General features: G+C 42.9%; 1 protein-coding gene across 1 annotated transcript in view; it reads left to right on the forward strand.

Annotated features, from left to right (window-relative positions):
• Positions 1-16,240, forward strand: part of MDGA2 (MAM domain containing glycosylphosphatidylinositol anchor 2) — a 263,922-nt gene that overhangs the window by 8,338 nt on the left and 239,344 nt on the right. The window contains exon 2 of the mRNA XM_062635604.1: positions 12,510-12,649. Within this exon, the coding sequence (XP_062491588.1) occupies positions 12,510-12,649 (140 nt within the window). The remainder of the gene's footprint in view (positions 1-12,509; positions 12,650-16,240) is intronic.

The following is a 16,240-nucleotide window of genomic DNA, read 5'->3' on the forward strand; positions in this document are numbered from 1 at the left end:
GGGTCCCAGCCCCCAGGAAATTACTGTTGTCTGGCTGTAACAGGGACCAGATGCAGTGCTGCTCAAGCGTGTGCTGCTGCTGAACTTGAAGGTTGTACAGCCTACTGAAAAGCATAGCACCAGTGATTAATTTTGGTGGGAAAAATGAGATGCATTTGCCACTCTAAGTGCTCTAACAGGCTTACACAAATTTTGTACGAAAGGAGAGACTCTGTAATGAAACTTAATGGCTAATTGCACTCTTTTAATAAGATTGGCAATGTCATGAGCTGCTGAAAAGGGACCGGTAAATCGTATAAACAATAATACACTATGTAATGTTGCCTGAGTAACAAGGTGGGAGTTTAATAATTTTTATCATTAATTTTTATCGATTTGTTGATCGCTCATTGATGCCTATTCAAATAAATCACGGAAATGCTGATAGCTAACTTAACTCTGAAGGCAAGTTGCACGTTCAACAGCACATCAATACCATGCTATTAGTTTGGTTTCCCAAGTTAATGAGATCTATAGGGAGGCAATTTCTGTTTATGCTGCTCTGTCTGTCAATCACAGTCCCAATTAATATTAAAAGGATTGGGCCAGTTTAAAGCACACTTGCTTTAGGAGGCTCAAAGACTGCTCAGCTGATAGGTCTCCTGGAAGTATTTCCATTTGCAGTGGTTGGATGCAAAGTAGGGTCCTAACTGTATTTCTTCCAGGAAAAAGATTGCAATGTGAGCTCATCTGCCAGTAGACATCAACAAATAGCAAAGGTGAGAGGGCAGGAGTTGACTGACACAGATAATATAAATTCCCCAATGTCAGGAGAGCTTCAGTGAGAGCTTGGCCCATACAGATCATCTCCGTGGAAGTTAAGCCACTGGAAACTGGACTATTTTAAACATCTCCTTAATTTTTGGTGTCTCTTCAAGCAGGCTTGCTGGTAGGTCCAGCAATCCTATACTGCTGTCAGTCGTGTCACGTAAGCATCAAACAGCTTGAGGACCTCTGTTGCCTCCATGCTAAGTGCTCCTCCATAGCTCTGTTGTGTACCAGCGCAGCCTGTGATTTGCTGTAGGGGAAGGAAACAGGCACTCTCTCTTCTGCTTATTTGGCCTCATGGCATGCTTTGGCCAAAATTTGGAAATGCATTGTTTTATGCTGTGAGCTGGCAGGATTTTCCTTGAGCTGCCTGGAAGGGCTCCCAAGCACTGCAGATTTCCTTCACAGGAGGGAGAAGGCTTAGGGCTGGCAGAGACCCCCACTTGTGTTCCCCATGCCAGTGCCTGAAGCAAAATGGTGTGTTTAAGGAAAATCAGCTTGTCCATTGCAAAGCGATTGAAATGGGTGTTGCTGACTTTTTAATTGCCAGATGTTTTTTTCCCTGAGTGGTTGAACTGATTAAGCATATTTGCTGCTGAAGGTGTTGAGGGAGGGGAGTGCTGTGCTTTGTGAGTCCTGGGATGTTGCCGCACTGTCCCTTGACACAAGTGGACGCATCTGGCCAGTTGACTTGGTCTCCCCAGACTGGTGGTGACTCTGTACAGCCTCCATAGGTTAATACGCATTTCTCCAGCTGAACTAGCAGAGGTCAAAAGCTGTACAAGAACATACTTGGTTAATCCTGCTGAACTTATGCAGCCCTGGGCAGGTTGGTTCTTAGCTGTAGCTGTCAGGCACCACTGTAGCTCCGGGTCCTTGGGCTCCTTCCCACCCCAGAGTGCCTAGGGCTGAGCCTGCAAAATCATTAAAATCCTGGAGTACAGGAGCTAATAGAAAAATGAGTCATTTCCTTGGTGCTTCTGCTGTGAGTTGGGTTTTTTGTTTGTTTGTTTTATAACTGTTACTCTCTTCCTACTGAAGCTAAGAATTATACAAGTTTTGATAGTGCCTGGAATATACAAAATCTGGTGTAATAGGCTTCTAACTTTATATAATGGAACATATTCTAGTCTTTCTGCTGCTACTCCTACACCCAGTGTTTCAAAACAAAGATGTGAAAACTAGGTGTGAGACATTGAAGTACAGGAAACACAATTCTAATTCAAGAACTCATTTTTCTTCCTGAAAGGAAGCTTGTTTTCTTGATAGTCCCTGCTCACTGCGACATATTTGTGCTATCTCACAAGAAATGCAAATTGTTGTTTAAAAAGCTGTTTATTCTTGCTTAACACTATAAAGCAGCATTTTTTTCATTTGCATTTATGTACGGTTATGTATTCTAAAATTCCTCTTTAATATTAAACTGTCTTTTTTCAGTCAGTAAACTAAAATGAAACCATTCTGAGGACTGTACAGCATTTAGTGAAGCTTTCATTCAGGCTCCTTCAAGATGTTTCTGTTGCTCACAGTCGTGTGGGTTTTGTAGCACCTACAGCACTTCCTTCTGCTTCAGGACACTCTCATAAGCTCTATTTTTGTGGCTTTTGTCTAGGCTGATGAATCCTAAATAATTCTATGGTTCATTCTAGCCATTGCTTCTGGGCTGTCTTTTCTCCCACAGCAGATGGTTTAGGCACCCAGCAGTGCCTGGTTTAAGCAGTGGTCTGCACCGCTGAAGTATTACCATCCTTACCCTAATGAGATGCCCATGGCCCATCTGCAGGTGATAGAGCACAGCTATGGTCCTTCAGGTGAGATGTTCTGGCTGGGCATGCATAGTTGTCTGTCAGTCTTCTAAGTGTTGACACTGCCAAGCTATACTCCATGATGGCAGGCTGGGCTGGGCTCCAATGGCTTATATAGTTCCAGGGAATCTGGAGCCCATTGTGAACCCTGGAGGTATATACAGGTCTGCAGAGCAGTGATTGTTGGTTCACTACATCCTAGTGTTGCACTACAGCACAGGCCTGTGGGAAGGCGTGTTAATGTTCATGTTGGATGCCAGCCCCAATCTCACTCTGCTTGGTTGCACTCTGTTTGTTCATCAGCAAGTGCCCTATGATGGATGTGCCATGATGTGCATGCACATCAGCATGGCTTTGAAGGTGTAGTGCAATAGTGGCATTACCAAATTAATAGGTTCAGGTGTCTCTACCTCAGAGTGAATCTCAATGGAGCTTGCTTCTTTTGCCGCTGTGCTTGGCTGCAGAGGAGGTAGGAGGTGGAGGCCAGCTAATTCTCTGCTGGTTTGTACTAGAAGCAAATGAGGCTTCGGTCCTTACAGTGCGACAGGGAAAGCTACGTGGATCATGGGAAGAAGATTCTGAAAGATGTTTTGTCAAAGTGTACAAATAGGAGTAATGGTTAAGAATTCAGGATTTCCCTTTTGAAGAGGTGATTTTTAATGTGTTTGATTTTTATGTGTCTCTGCCTTTTTAGGTGGGGGAAACAATATATTACTGTATGCTCAGAGCACCCAAATAAGTAAGACATGTTTACTGCTAGACTATAATACTGTTGATACAGGCCTGGCAATATTATCTGTTTCATGATGCCAGGAACAACGTGGTGTTGCTGTCACTTACAGATAATTTCTTATTTTTGAAAATTCATTGAACCCACTGCCTGCAGTCTGTAGGCTGCAAACTGCTCAAAGAGCAGTTAAGGGAGGAAGGTGTAGTGTAGGAAGGTTTCTCTCTAGACTTGTATTCCCAATCCCCTCCAAATCAGTGTGATCCTGGAAAGATGCCATATTTGTTGAGTGCAAAGGATACCTCAACCTGGCGTATTGTGAACTAACCAAGAAATCATGACAGTGTCATTCTCTGAGCATGCTGGGAGAAGAGGATGAGGAATTTAGAAGTATGAATTGCAGGGGCCACTATTTTAGTACACTAAATTGTGTACTGTATTTTGAGCCATTCTTCTAGTGTATTCTATGCTTTCTGTGGCATAGGAAAACATGGCTATTGTGCTAATCTTTAATTGCCTGTTCAGGTTGTCAAGCAGAAGCAAGAATTGCAAGGCAGTGTGACTCAGTGACTTTACTTTTACTTGAAGCCAGGAAAAACAAAACCCAAAGAAATACCTCCTCAGAATCCTGTCTGGAAGTCCTGTACCGGAGGGATGTTTTCTCAGTGTTGATACTCCAGACTATTCAGTTTCTATTTCCAAGGTCAAGAGAGAGGCTGTTGCCCTATGTCCCACATGCAGTGCTGGTTGAAGTGAAGGTACCCATGTTGTCTTCATATTTCTTTTGGGAAAGTAACTTGGCAGCCAGATCTGTAAATCATATCTGAACGTGTGCATGCTAGCAATCCTGCAGCGTGGAGAAGAACAGTCCATCTCCTTGAATTGAATTAGCTGGCAGTTTAATGAGCGAAACAAGGAGCAAGAGGTAAGTCAGGAGATAACTTCCTGCAAGCGCAGAGAGGAAATTATTCTTAATTCTTTGCCTTGGCAGGGACACATGATCGTGACCCAGCAATGGCAGCTGCACTGGTAGCCATTTGCTCCTTGGAAATGGCAGCAGAGGTGGTATTGCAGTCAGCTCTCTCTGGCTAAGCTGAGATAGAATCAGTCAGTAATAAAAATGTGTATGCGTTAGGAAAAGGGTTTATCTCTGACATGTGATGCTGTTTGATATTCCAGGACAATGCAAAAAAATCTTAAAAAGTTAAAATGCACTGGCATCAATTAATTACATGTAGAGAAGAGGGATCCTGTCTTATATACAGAAATATGTAGGGTGCTTGGGACTGTAAAAAAGGCTTTAGAATCTGGGCTCTCCACCTGGGTGGGCATGGTGGCTGTCCTGGCAGGCTGACCGGAGAAGAGACTGAAATGTCAACAGGGATGCTTTGGGTATTCCCTGGCTCATATGGGTCTTTTCAGTTTATCTGTGAAGAGTGCAGCTTTGCTTGCCAACTTTGCTATGTGCTGCTAAACAAAAAAAGGGTAAATGTTTAAGGACAAATAAGTGCTGATGAAAAATAAGTAGCAAGTTATTGAATGGCTAGAACAAGAAACCAAGTTCCTATGTTTTTAGGAGCTATTCCCTTCTCTGAGTTTCATAGAAAACTCAAATTGAACTAAAATCTTGAAAAGGATGCTCTAGATTTGTGCACCCATAATTAACTGAAGACTAAGATGGCACCAGTTAGAGTGGCAGCCATATGCTTTGGGGCTGGTTGCCAGGCACTGAGAGCCTCAGTGTTACAGTTCCTTCCAAATGTAATTAGCTGGGCAGGGGCTTTTGACAAGGGCATGTAGGGTTAGAACAAGGGAAAGGGCTTTAAACTGACAGAGGGGAGATTTACATTAGATGTTAGGAGGAAGTTCTTCCCTGTGAGGGTGGTGAGGCACTGGCACAGGCTGCCCAGAGAAGCTCTGGCTGCGCCATCCCTGGCAGTGTTCAAGGCCAGGTTGGACAGGGCTTGGAGTTACTTGATCTAGTGGAAGGTGTCCCTGCCCATGGCAGGGTGTTGGAACTGGATGTTTTTTTCAATTCCAATACAAACCATTCTATGAGTCTGTGATAATATTCTGTGATCTTTGACCAGTTATTTGCTGGTGAAAAGTTCCACTTACGCAGTGATTTGGTCAAGACCTTGTTGGAGGACAATGGTGAGAGAATTAAACTCTGAAAAATATCAGAGCTCGGGTTTTGTAATTATTTCCTTTAATCTGCACAATGATAAGATCTTCATGATTTGTGGAACTTGTAGGATTATTTAAAATGCAATTAAAATTAGATGTATATGTGAAATAGGAGAACGATAATGACTCTTCTTGAAAACGTAGAATGCTTCTCATCTTCTGGGTGCTCTGTAGCCCTGGGCTTTCCTACCCTGTTGTGGGGAGCTGCGTTGGTACTGGAACAGGCACATCTGCATGCTCAGGCCCTCGCCTCTCCACTGCTCAGCATCAGCACTGGCTGCATATGGGCAGCATTCACTTATCATATCTGCAGTTTCTCTCTGCTGCTTTGCATCAGGAGCCTTCCCATGTAAAACCAATTAGCAGGAGTGGAGCCCCCAGTGCATTTCATGCAGTTCTGCAGCATAGTAAGGAAAAAATAATCCTTTTTTAGACAAAGATGATTTAAAGTAATTGCAGATGTGCTTGCAACTCTCAGAATTAAGTTTTCCTGTACTCTCACCAGCTCTTAATTCTGCTAATTGCAAATGAAGTGACCAGGCGTCTCAGTGGTATTGCTGTGATGAATCAACTGCCCTGTGGCAATAACTCTCATCAATGCAGAATTTAGAATATTTTGCTGCAGGTAATGTGAGATTTGTGACATCTTTTTCCAACAGGAGGTTAGGTTCTGTCCACTAATAAATTTATTATTGGAACTTTTTTTTTTTCCTCTTCAGTTTAGTATCCTTTGGGGGATAGTGGGGAATGAGAAATGTTATACAAGTTGGTTTTATTTAATAAATATTAAGGTTATTGATTATATTTTTCATCTTGGGCCCCAGCTGAGAAAAATGACAGGTACCTCATATGGGAAGCCTGTGGCTAGAGGTGGTTTGATGTTGACCTGTGCAAGGGGCTTGCCCTAATAAAGGCCATTTGAAATCAGTTATGAAATTCCTGGTTCAATCCATATCATACAAAGTGCTACTGAGCAAGCACAGGTGGTCTTGTGGAAATTTTGGTATTATTGCATTTGGTTAAAACTTTGAAATATTTTCTCTTTAGTATTTCTTTTTTATTTATTTTATTTTTTAAATAGGATTATGGCTATACGTTACTTTCAGTAGCCATAGTAGGTAAGTGATAGCAGGAAGAGGTCCATAGTTTAAAAGGTTTCTACGCATCAGTGCAAACTATTTCCTGCCTGCTTTCCCTTCATGTGCATAGTAGCGTCTATCCTGTGTTCTTCTCTTCTGGGCTGGCCCTGAGCTGACCTTACCCACCAGACTAGCAAGACAAGGATTGAAGTCAACTTCTTTTCCTCTATGATTGGAGTGTTTTTGCCACGTTACTTGATATTCACCCATATCTCTGTGACTTAAACCGTATTTTTGGAGCTCAGGAAGCCTCCTTGATTGATAGTACTAACATAAGAAGGCACAGAGCTAATTAAATCACACTGCTGCTTCCCAACACTACTGTCACAGGCTGACCTAATTTTGACACTACAAAGCTTATCAGCAGAGTATCTATTGAGTTAGGGGAACCATAATACTTTTTCTAGGAACAGATAGATTTATTTCTCCGTCCCTCTGCCTTACAACTCATTACACCGCTGTTTATTGTTTGTGCTGCTGGGCAAGTATTAAAAACTTATGATCTATGGCATATGATCTCTGTGGGCATCTGTTTCTGGAATGGTAAGCATACTCCAGTTTGGAGAAGGATGGGGAAAAAGCCATGATAACTCTTCAGGCAGGAATATTGGCTTAGATCCATGTCTCTTTTAAAGAATTCTTTCTTATTTAAGATAAAGAATACCAAAGTGGTTGCTGTTGCATCTCATAGGCATACTCTGCTCTCCTTCTCCTCGCAGTGAGCTGGTGGAGGTGTCTGAAGCTGGCAAGGACCCTGTTTTGTGCTAGTAAAGCATGAAAGAAAACTCTCGCAAAGGTTTTATGTGATTCATTTGTTGGTCTTAGTCCAAGCGTGTATATCCAGGATGAATTACTATGTACCGAAAGACAGAGGTGGCTGGGGAGAAGTGAAGAAGGAGGAGGAGAGAGGCTTCACCTTCCAGCTGTCTCTGGAAGACTGAGTAGCTGATGATGCCATTTGTGGATGTTTAGTGCTCTTAAAAAAAAAAAAATCAATCCATTTATTCTTTGGTCAGTTTTTAATTTGGTGATGTGATAAAGTCACATGTAAACAAATATCTCATGCCCTAGAAACTTTTGAGATTAACCTAGAAATTGTGAATAAATGCTTTCTTAATTCAACATGTCTTCTCTTTTCTCTTTTGAGTGGTTAGGAAACAGTGCAATCGAAATCTCATAGACTAAAAGCTTCCTTTTTTTTTTTTCCCAATAAGAACTAAAATTATCATTTATTTCCATGATTATGGCAGTTGAGCTTTTTTAGAAAAATACCGGTTATTGTGAATGTTGTTATTAAGGTCAGGAGAGTTACCAGCACTTCAAGTAGAAAGACAGACTGGAGCACTCTGGCTTTCCAAGGTGTCTTACTTGCCCCGCAACTCCACAAACCTACTGTATGTCGTGAAGCATTTCCTTTGTATTATCCCAACTCGTACTTAAAATCATAGAATCACAGAATGGTTTGGGTTGGAAGAGACCTTAAGGATCATCCAGTTCCACCCCCTCTGCCACAGGCAGGGACACCTTCCACTAGACCAGATTGCTCCAGGCCCCATCCAACCTGGCCTTGAACACTGCCAGGGATGGGGCAGCCACAGCTTCTCTGGACAACCTATGCCAGTGCCTCACCACCCTCACAACAAAGAACTTCTTCCTAATATCTAATCTATATCTCCCCTCTGTCAGTTTAAAGCCACTTGTTCATTTGCTTTTTCTGGGTGACCAGCTTGGTTTGAAAAAGACTCTTTTCTACTTATTCTTGCACTGCCTTTGAAAATAAATGTATTCTGCATATTTCCCTTGGAAGTTAGCTAGCATTCATTACAGCATCTGGTTTGTCCTTTGTCTTTTTTTATTAAGCGTGTCTAGATACCCACATACATATTCAATTTGGGGCATATCTAATTTTGCCTTCACATAAATTTTTATTGCATTTGGTTTTTGTTGTTTTTTTTTTCCCCTGGTCTGTAATGTCTGAGGAACTTGTTGCAAGTTGAACCAAATCTTTTGTGTAGGAGTATATGTGTGTGCTAGAGGCAGAGAAGTGAAATGAATTGAAATTGCTGGAAAAGATCAACCAATAAAAGGGACCTAGGTAACATCATTATATAACAAGATATGGTGAAAAGTCAGGTTGGCACCATTTTTCATCTGAAAAAAGCAATCTCATGGAGCCATACAACTTCTTTGCAGCAGAAGTGTGGTGGATTTGTACTTGATTTTGTTGTTGAGCCTTTTCCTTCTTACCTAAGTGTCATAAGGAGCTTTCTTTGACTTGTGTGTGCGAGCTGCGAGGAACAGCACGAGGATGGGTTGTTTCATGCAATATTTACTGTGTATGATCACAAGAGAAATTCTTCCAAAATGCCACAAACAAAATAAATGCCAAGTATATATTACTTTAATGTCTCGTCTGGTATCAAATCCTTGGAGGCCTATTTAAAAAGTAGCTGTAGTGAATATTCCTGCAGTAGAGAGGGAGATGACATTTCGTAATTATGCAATGTCTCCCCAACCATAAGATTTTAAAACTTAGTGTAGTAAGACTATTTTTTTATTTTCCTTTATTTGTTTGATCTCCTCTTAAAGCAGTGTAATCTTTTGCCATAATAACACACAGGGGGGTATTTTTTCATTTATGTATTGCCTTCCCAAACCTAATAGCTGTGGAGCAGTGGCATAGACACTAAAATGAAGGATGCTTCAAATGTAATTTGAAGTTATATGAATTTCGTATGAATGAAAATGTAATATTAATGTAATATGGATTTAAAAGGCAAGAGGATGTTGGCATAATGTTGCTGACTCTTCTAATTTTATCAGAAGACTTGTGATCTATGCTGAACCTTGTTTTACCTTTCTGCTCCATGGCTCTGTTTTAACATTTTAGTATTTTAATATCTGTATTGTGGAAAATCATAAAAGCCCCAGCTGTGGCCCAGAGCCCTGCTGTACAGCAGCTGTGCATGCAGAACAAAGAGGATGCTCCATATCCCAGGACATTGGACTCTTGAGGTCTGTGGAGGGAGATCAGCTCTTCTAGCACAGGGAAAGCTGCAGAACACTGACCATTAGTGCTGTTGTCCTACTTAGGAAAAAAAAATATAAAAAAATTGAGAGTTAATGGATTATTTTGAAGTCAGACTGTGACACATGGGACTGGCTCCTAGACAAGGACATCTCTGGCCTTGCAGGAGGGATGATGAGCTCCGTCAGAAAGAGAAGCCTGGACCTGTGGTACAAAGGGATGGCTAGGTTCAATTTGTTTTTTCTAAGCAGTAAAGAACATCTGAGGCAGCTCCTGGGCAGGGACGCAGGTAGATATGCTTGTCTGACTAAACGTGACCATAGGCTGAGCATCGGGTGTATATTCAGTCATTGTGTTGAACTTGGAAGTAGTTGATGCTAGGGAGCAGGTTTTCCTGGCCTCACAGAACTGCCAAAAGCAAGAATACTTTAGCCTGTATTCATCTTTGCTAAATGGGGCTGCCAAAAGAAAAGTGGAGAGGGTGAGCTGATAGGTCCTTGAAACTTGTTTTGAGGCACAGAGCTTGCTGGAGGCTGTGCTGGAGCTCACTGCTGTTGTTGACCTGCTGCGCCCCTCATCCCCTTTCCACCCCCCACTTCCCTCCCCTCTGCCTGATGGGAGGGTATGAGCATGGGGGGGGGCACCTTTTGCTCTATTGCCCATTTGGTTAGTCTTGAGTGGCCCCACCAAGCCATTATATTTGCTGACCTGGTGGTTGTCCAGGGCTGGGTCACCTTGTATTATTTGACTGAAGTCCCAGGAGATGAACTTTTTATGAGGGCATGGAGGGATAGGATGAGAAGGAATGGTCTTAAACTGACAGAGAAGAAATTTGGATTGGATATTAGGAGAAGTTCTTTCCTGTGAGGGTGGTGAGGTGCTGGCACAGGTTGCCCAGAGAAGCTGTGGCTGCCCCATCCCTGTCAGTGTTCAAGGCCAGGTTGGAGACAGGGGCTTGGAGCAACGTGGTCTAGTGGAAGGTGTCCCTGCCCATGGCAGGGAGCTTGGAACTGGATAATCTTTAAGGTCCCTTCCAACCCAAACCATTCTGTGACTTGGGAACACATCAGTAATTGAGGAAACGTCCATTCCCTGCATGAGCTCTTCTGCCTGTCCTGGTGCTCTGCAGACAGGTTCTGCCAAGGAGAGGTTTGTTTCTTTATTTGTTAAACACTTGCTGAAGAGGTTAATCTAGGCCAAGCACATTGAAAATGATATAAATGTAGTAACTGAGATAGACAGGGTGATGCAAGGTAGCTGAGAAAGTCAGGCCTAGTCATCACAGCCTGAAATATTCTCTTCCTGTTCATATAGTTGACCTGACACTGTCTTTTTCAGGACCCTTTGCTTGAGCCTTTGAATTATTTCAGCCTCTGGAGAGGAAGGGTCAGAAATTTGAATTGTTAGCAGGCTTGTATCAGTTCTGGGCTTTGTGCAGCAGTTGATGCCACAATGGACTGTGTTAACTGGGAGTAGTGTTCAATTTGGACCAGCAATGGCATGGTGATGGGATTCTGCAGGGGTACCAGTGATGCATCCCAGGGATCCCACGTGTGTCTGAGGTGTGTATTAATTGAGCAATTGCAGATTGAGCAAAGAAGCAGTGGAGTGGTGTGAGAGGGAGGCAATGTGCAGTGCAGAGCCCTGGAAATGGAGCAGCAGTTGGGAGAGGTCACTACTGTTGGGGAAAATGCATGGATGTTATCCCAGCAGCACGGGTCTCCTGTCCATGGGGAATGGGGACAGGAGTCCCTTTGGGCTCAGTTCTAATTGTTCTGCTTGCTGGTTGTGGTTTAAGACTTCACTTAAGACTTTAAGGGGCATCTGCTTTTACTGAAAAGGAGCAGTGTGCTGATGAGTAGACAGGGTGAAATGCTGGGTCTTTAGAACTCACCACAATTATGTTTTATCTCTTCCACTGTTTATGTTACTTTATTTGGCAGTAGGATTGTAATTCAGTTTCTTTATCTCTGAAAATTTTAATAGTTGTGAATTTCACCATTCAGCAATAAAGGAAATCATAGAACCAGGAACATGCTTTGGAGACTTGCTGAAGCAGAGCTGTAATTTGTATTTGAGTATTAGCAACAACATGGAAGTTTTGCTACATGTACAACATGTAAAACAGAATAATTTCCTGTAGTTCAGGTTGCATATGCAAGAAAATTAAAGTAAGGGTTCTGCTTAAACTTAACCTCTGGTCCAAATCCTGGGCCCTCTGACAGCAACAGGATTTTGGTATCGACTTTGAAAGGAAGCAGCATCAGTCCCACTGTTTCTTCTGCTTAATTTTAATGGTTTAATTAAGGCTTCTCATTTGCATAATGAGTGTGATAATACATTTAGAAAGATATATAATGGAAAGAACAATAATGCAGAGTTCATTTGGAAATTGAAACAAAAATCACTGGAATGCAAATGAGTTTGTGAAGGTTTGGCTCAGGGCATTGCTGGGTATTAATAAATACTGTGGCAATATCTTCTGGCAATGAATGTAGACTCATAGAATGGTTTGGGTTGGAAGGGACCTTAAAGCTCATCTAATTCCAACCCCCCTGCAATGAACTGGGACACCTTCAAGTAGATCAGATTGCTCAGAGTCCTGTTCAACCTGGCCTAGAAGGTTTTTGGAGGTGAGGCATCCACCACCATATGCATGTGATGAGTAAGCAGAATAGTATTTTGCATGGTGAAGATACTCATCCCCAGTGCTCCCATCTAGGGGTCTGCAGGGCCCCAGACTGCTGCAGTGCAGACGGGTCTGTGTGAGCCCCAGGCGGTGATGCTCACCTAGTTTTTCTCTCTGGGTGTTTCAGCTCCCCCCACTGTGCGGATCGTGCACTCAGGCCTGGCATGCAACATCGAGGAGGAGCGCTACTCGGAGAGGGTCTACACCATCCGTGAGGGTGAGACGCTGGAGCTGACCTGCCTGGTCACTGGCCATCCTCGGCCACAGGTGAGCCCCCACCGTGCCCGGTGACACTGCTTCTTTCCTCTGCTCTGTCTGTCCCTGAGTCTGCACAAGTTGGTTTCATCTTCTGCTAAAGAGGCTCATCAACTTGTGCTGACCTGGTGTATGGGTCCCCATCACCACCCCATTGTGTCTAGGGCACCCTGTCAGTAGGTTATATTAGATCAGGACCTTTCAAGACCTGTGCGGGTGTAAATGCTTTATTCTCCACCATGCTCTGCTTTTCCATTTCTATATTTTCTTTTCCTCTTTGAACCAAACCCACTGTCTGTTCCCTCAAAGTGACCATGTCTTTGTCTTCTGCTGCTTCCCCTCATCTTGCTCTGTTGGCAAACAAGCTGCATGCTGAGACCTGAGGGCATGCCTGTAATTAGCTGATGTGGCTACGTTTCACAGCTCTCATGCTTGTATGAGAGTATGAACACCAAAATACCTTGGAAGGAATTTCTTTGCAAGGTGAAGAATTGAACACCTCTCTCTTGAAATTGCCGAGAACAGGTAGGAGCTGTAAAGTACTGCTGGGGAAAGGGACTGAGAGACCTCAAGTCTGCAGACTTGATGTTCCTCCAAGACAGTGAGACATGCTGATTCTTCCATAGCTGTTTCCAGTTTAATGAGAAGATTTAAGAATGAAGAAGTTGAAGTTTAGCTTGTGCTGTTTCAGAGAAGGCATAGGTCTGGCTGTGTCTTAGAAAATTACATACAGTTTTACACTGAGCTGTAGTCACACATTAAAGCTATGCTATAAACCAAGACATTTTTCTTTTGAATTAAGTAATCTCTGTCTAGCCTTTGCCAGATGAAGGAGAAAGAAAGCAGTAGCCTAAAAAACCCCAAAAGACTCGACTAAGTGTCCGGTTGTGTGGTGTGGTTGACACACTGGGGGGAAGGCATGTCATCCAGAGTGATGTGGACAGGCTGGAGAGCTGCGTCTGTGCCAGCCTCATGAAGTTCAACAAGGCCAAGTGCAAGGTCCTGCACTTGGTTCAGGGCAGTCCCAAGAACAAATACAGGCTGGGCTGAGACTGGATTGAGAACAGCCCTGAGGAGAAGGACTTTCGGGTGTTGGTTGACAAGAAGCTCAACATGAGCTGTCAATGTGTGCTTGCAGCCCAGAAACCAACCATGTGCTTGGCTGCATCAAAAGGAATGTGACCAGCAGGTCAAGGGAGGTGATTCTCCCCGTCTACTCTGCTCATGTGAGACCACCCCCTGGAGTACTGTGTTCAGTTCTGGGGCCTCCAACATAAGAAGGACATGGACCTGTTGGAGTGAGTCCAGAGAAGGCATGAAGATGCTCTGTGGGCTGGAGCACCTCTGGAGTGGAGACAGGCTGAGAGATATAAGATTGTTTAACCTGGAGAAGAGAAGGCTGCAGGAAGACCTTAGAACAGCTTCTAGTGCATAAAGGGGCTAACAAGAAAGCTGGATAGGGGCTTTTTAGAAGCGCATGTAGGATTAGGACAAGGGGGAATGGCTTTAAAAACTAGAAGATACAATTCTATGATGGTAACACCCCAAATAAGAACAATGATGTTCTGTTATTGTGAAGTTAAATGTTCACTGCTTCATAAGTTATGAAAAGTATTTATTGTCCTGCTGTTGTGTTTTCTGCAATTGCTGATTGCCCTCTTCTCTCTGATCGTGCTCACACCATGGAAGACTGGTGACGCATTGAACGTTGTTGGGGAAGATGCTGGTGGCTGTTCATCGAAAGAGCCAAGTGATAAAACTTGGGCTGACACAGACCTCATTCACAGAAGTTGATCATAACGTTTTAATATTGCACTGACTGATGCAGGAAGAGAGCACCTACTGCCTGCGGACACCTGGGTGCTTTTTAGGTCATTTGTTAAGGTGTTTGGTGCTGTTGAACTTGGGGCAGATGGGATCTGCTTCAGGCTGGCTGCTGTGTCCTGCCGCATCCCTGAAACAAGTCCATGCCTCTCAATCCCTGTTAGTAATGTTGGATTTATTCTGCTTTCTCAAATGTTTCTTTTCTAGGCTTATTTAACAACTTTTTAATGTCCAAAGCAGATGGCTCTGGATGCAGCAGTTTGTGGCGTACCATCTATTTGGGTGGAAATAAATAGCATGTTCATGTGCAGGTAAAAGGGAGCAGGATAAAGGCAGATTGACACTTCCAGTGAGCTTCCTTGAAGAAAGTTTCTTTCTCAACCCATCTGCTCCAGCAAAGCTGCCCCGCAGCCTGCAAGGTTTGGTGCAGCTCAAATCAAAGATGCCTCTCAAACCCCCAGCCCAAGGCAGCTTCAGAGCCAGCTGCCAGGAAATGCTTTGGACCAGCTATGAAAGGTCCGATCTCAAGCAGTAACAAAGCTTACGATGCTGCTGAATCAAAAAAAAGCTGTTCAACCAAAATCTCATATCGAGAAAGCAACCACGTGGCTGCTCTTTTTCATAAAAGTCTCTATTTTCTCCTCTGGGATTCAGGATGAAAAATTGATTTATCTCTGTTTTAGCTGTTTATAGATTTTCTTTGTCAGCCAGCACCTCGGTTGCTTGGTCCCATGTTACAGCTCTCTCACACTCGCAGTATTTTTTGCAGATAAACTGCCTGGGAACAACGGAGTAGTTTTGGTAGTCTCAAATGGATGATTCTGCAGCAAAATACGGGAGGCTTGGCAAGACTGCATTTGAACATTAGCCTTTTTATGACCTTCCTATTAAATATCCATTCAATTTTAGTGCTCCAGAAAGTATGGGAAAAAAAATAATAGGGCCTAAGACACCATAGGTTTTTCCATTGCCAGATTTAAACTTTGGCATGGAAGTCTGGAGGGCCTGCAGCCCCTTGGACTGGTTGCCCAAGAAATTTGGCTTCTAGTAGACAAGACTGCCAGGAATCTCACTAATATTTGTGCGAGTTTTGTCAATGGGGCTGCTGGGAAAAACCACAGATGAAGGTCAGGCAGGAGATCAGGGTGGATGTAAAATCAGCAAGCTGGTGCTCACCATTCCCAGCTGCCAGAGAACGACTCTTACATGCCAGTAATTACTCTTGGTATTTTAAATACAGATAGTTTGAGGTTTTTATTTATTTTGCTTGTTGAATACATTCTGGCTCTTCAGCAGGAGGTCTGCAGTGTGTTTCTGTTACGAACAAGAGATAGTTGCTGGCTTGAAGAGGGGATACGGCATTTATTTTCAAACTTTTCGTTTTTATATGTGTGGAATTTATGTATGAAACTTGACAATATCTTGTTGGATTCTCATGCTCAGACAGCCTTGACTATGAGGTGACTTTGAGGAGAAGTATCCAGCAGGATGCCTCCTATTCTTATATATGGAAGTGGTGAAAGTGCATTTTTATTTTGTTGTGTATGAGACTTCCATATACATTTTGTGGTAATTGCCTATATTTTCAGTATTTCAATTTTTTACTGATTTTTGCACAGAGGGTTATCAGATTTGCAAATTCTATGGAAATTATTTTCAAACCGATATTTTATCAGACCTTTGGAAGTGAGTTTATAAAATACGTAATTATGAATCTATTCTAAGAAGGCTGTTCAACTTGCAAGTTTTTCTCAAACTTTTTTCAATTATTATTGACAT

This window comes from Pezoporus occidentalis, unplaced genomic scaffold, assembly GCF_034315485.1.
Source record: "Pezoporus occidentalis ecotype Australia unplaced genomic scaffold, CSIRO_AGI_Poc_V1 ctg46, whole genome shotgun sequence".
In the NCBI taxonomy this organism is placed as follows: Eukaryota; Metazoa; Chordata; class Aves; order Psittaciformes; family Psittacidae; genus Pezoporus; species Pezoporus occidentalis.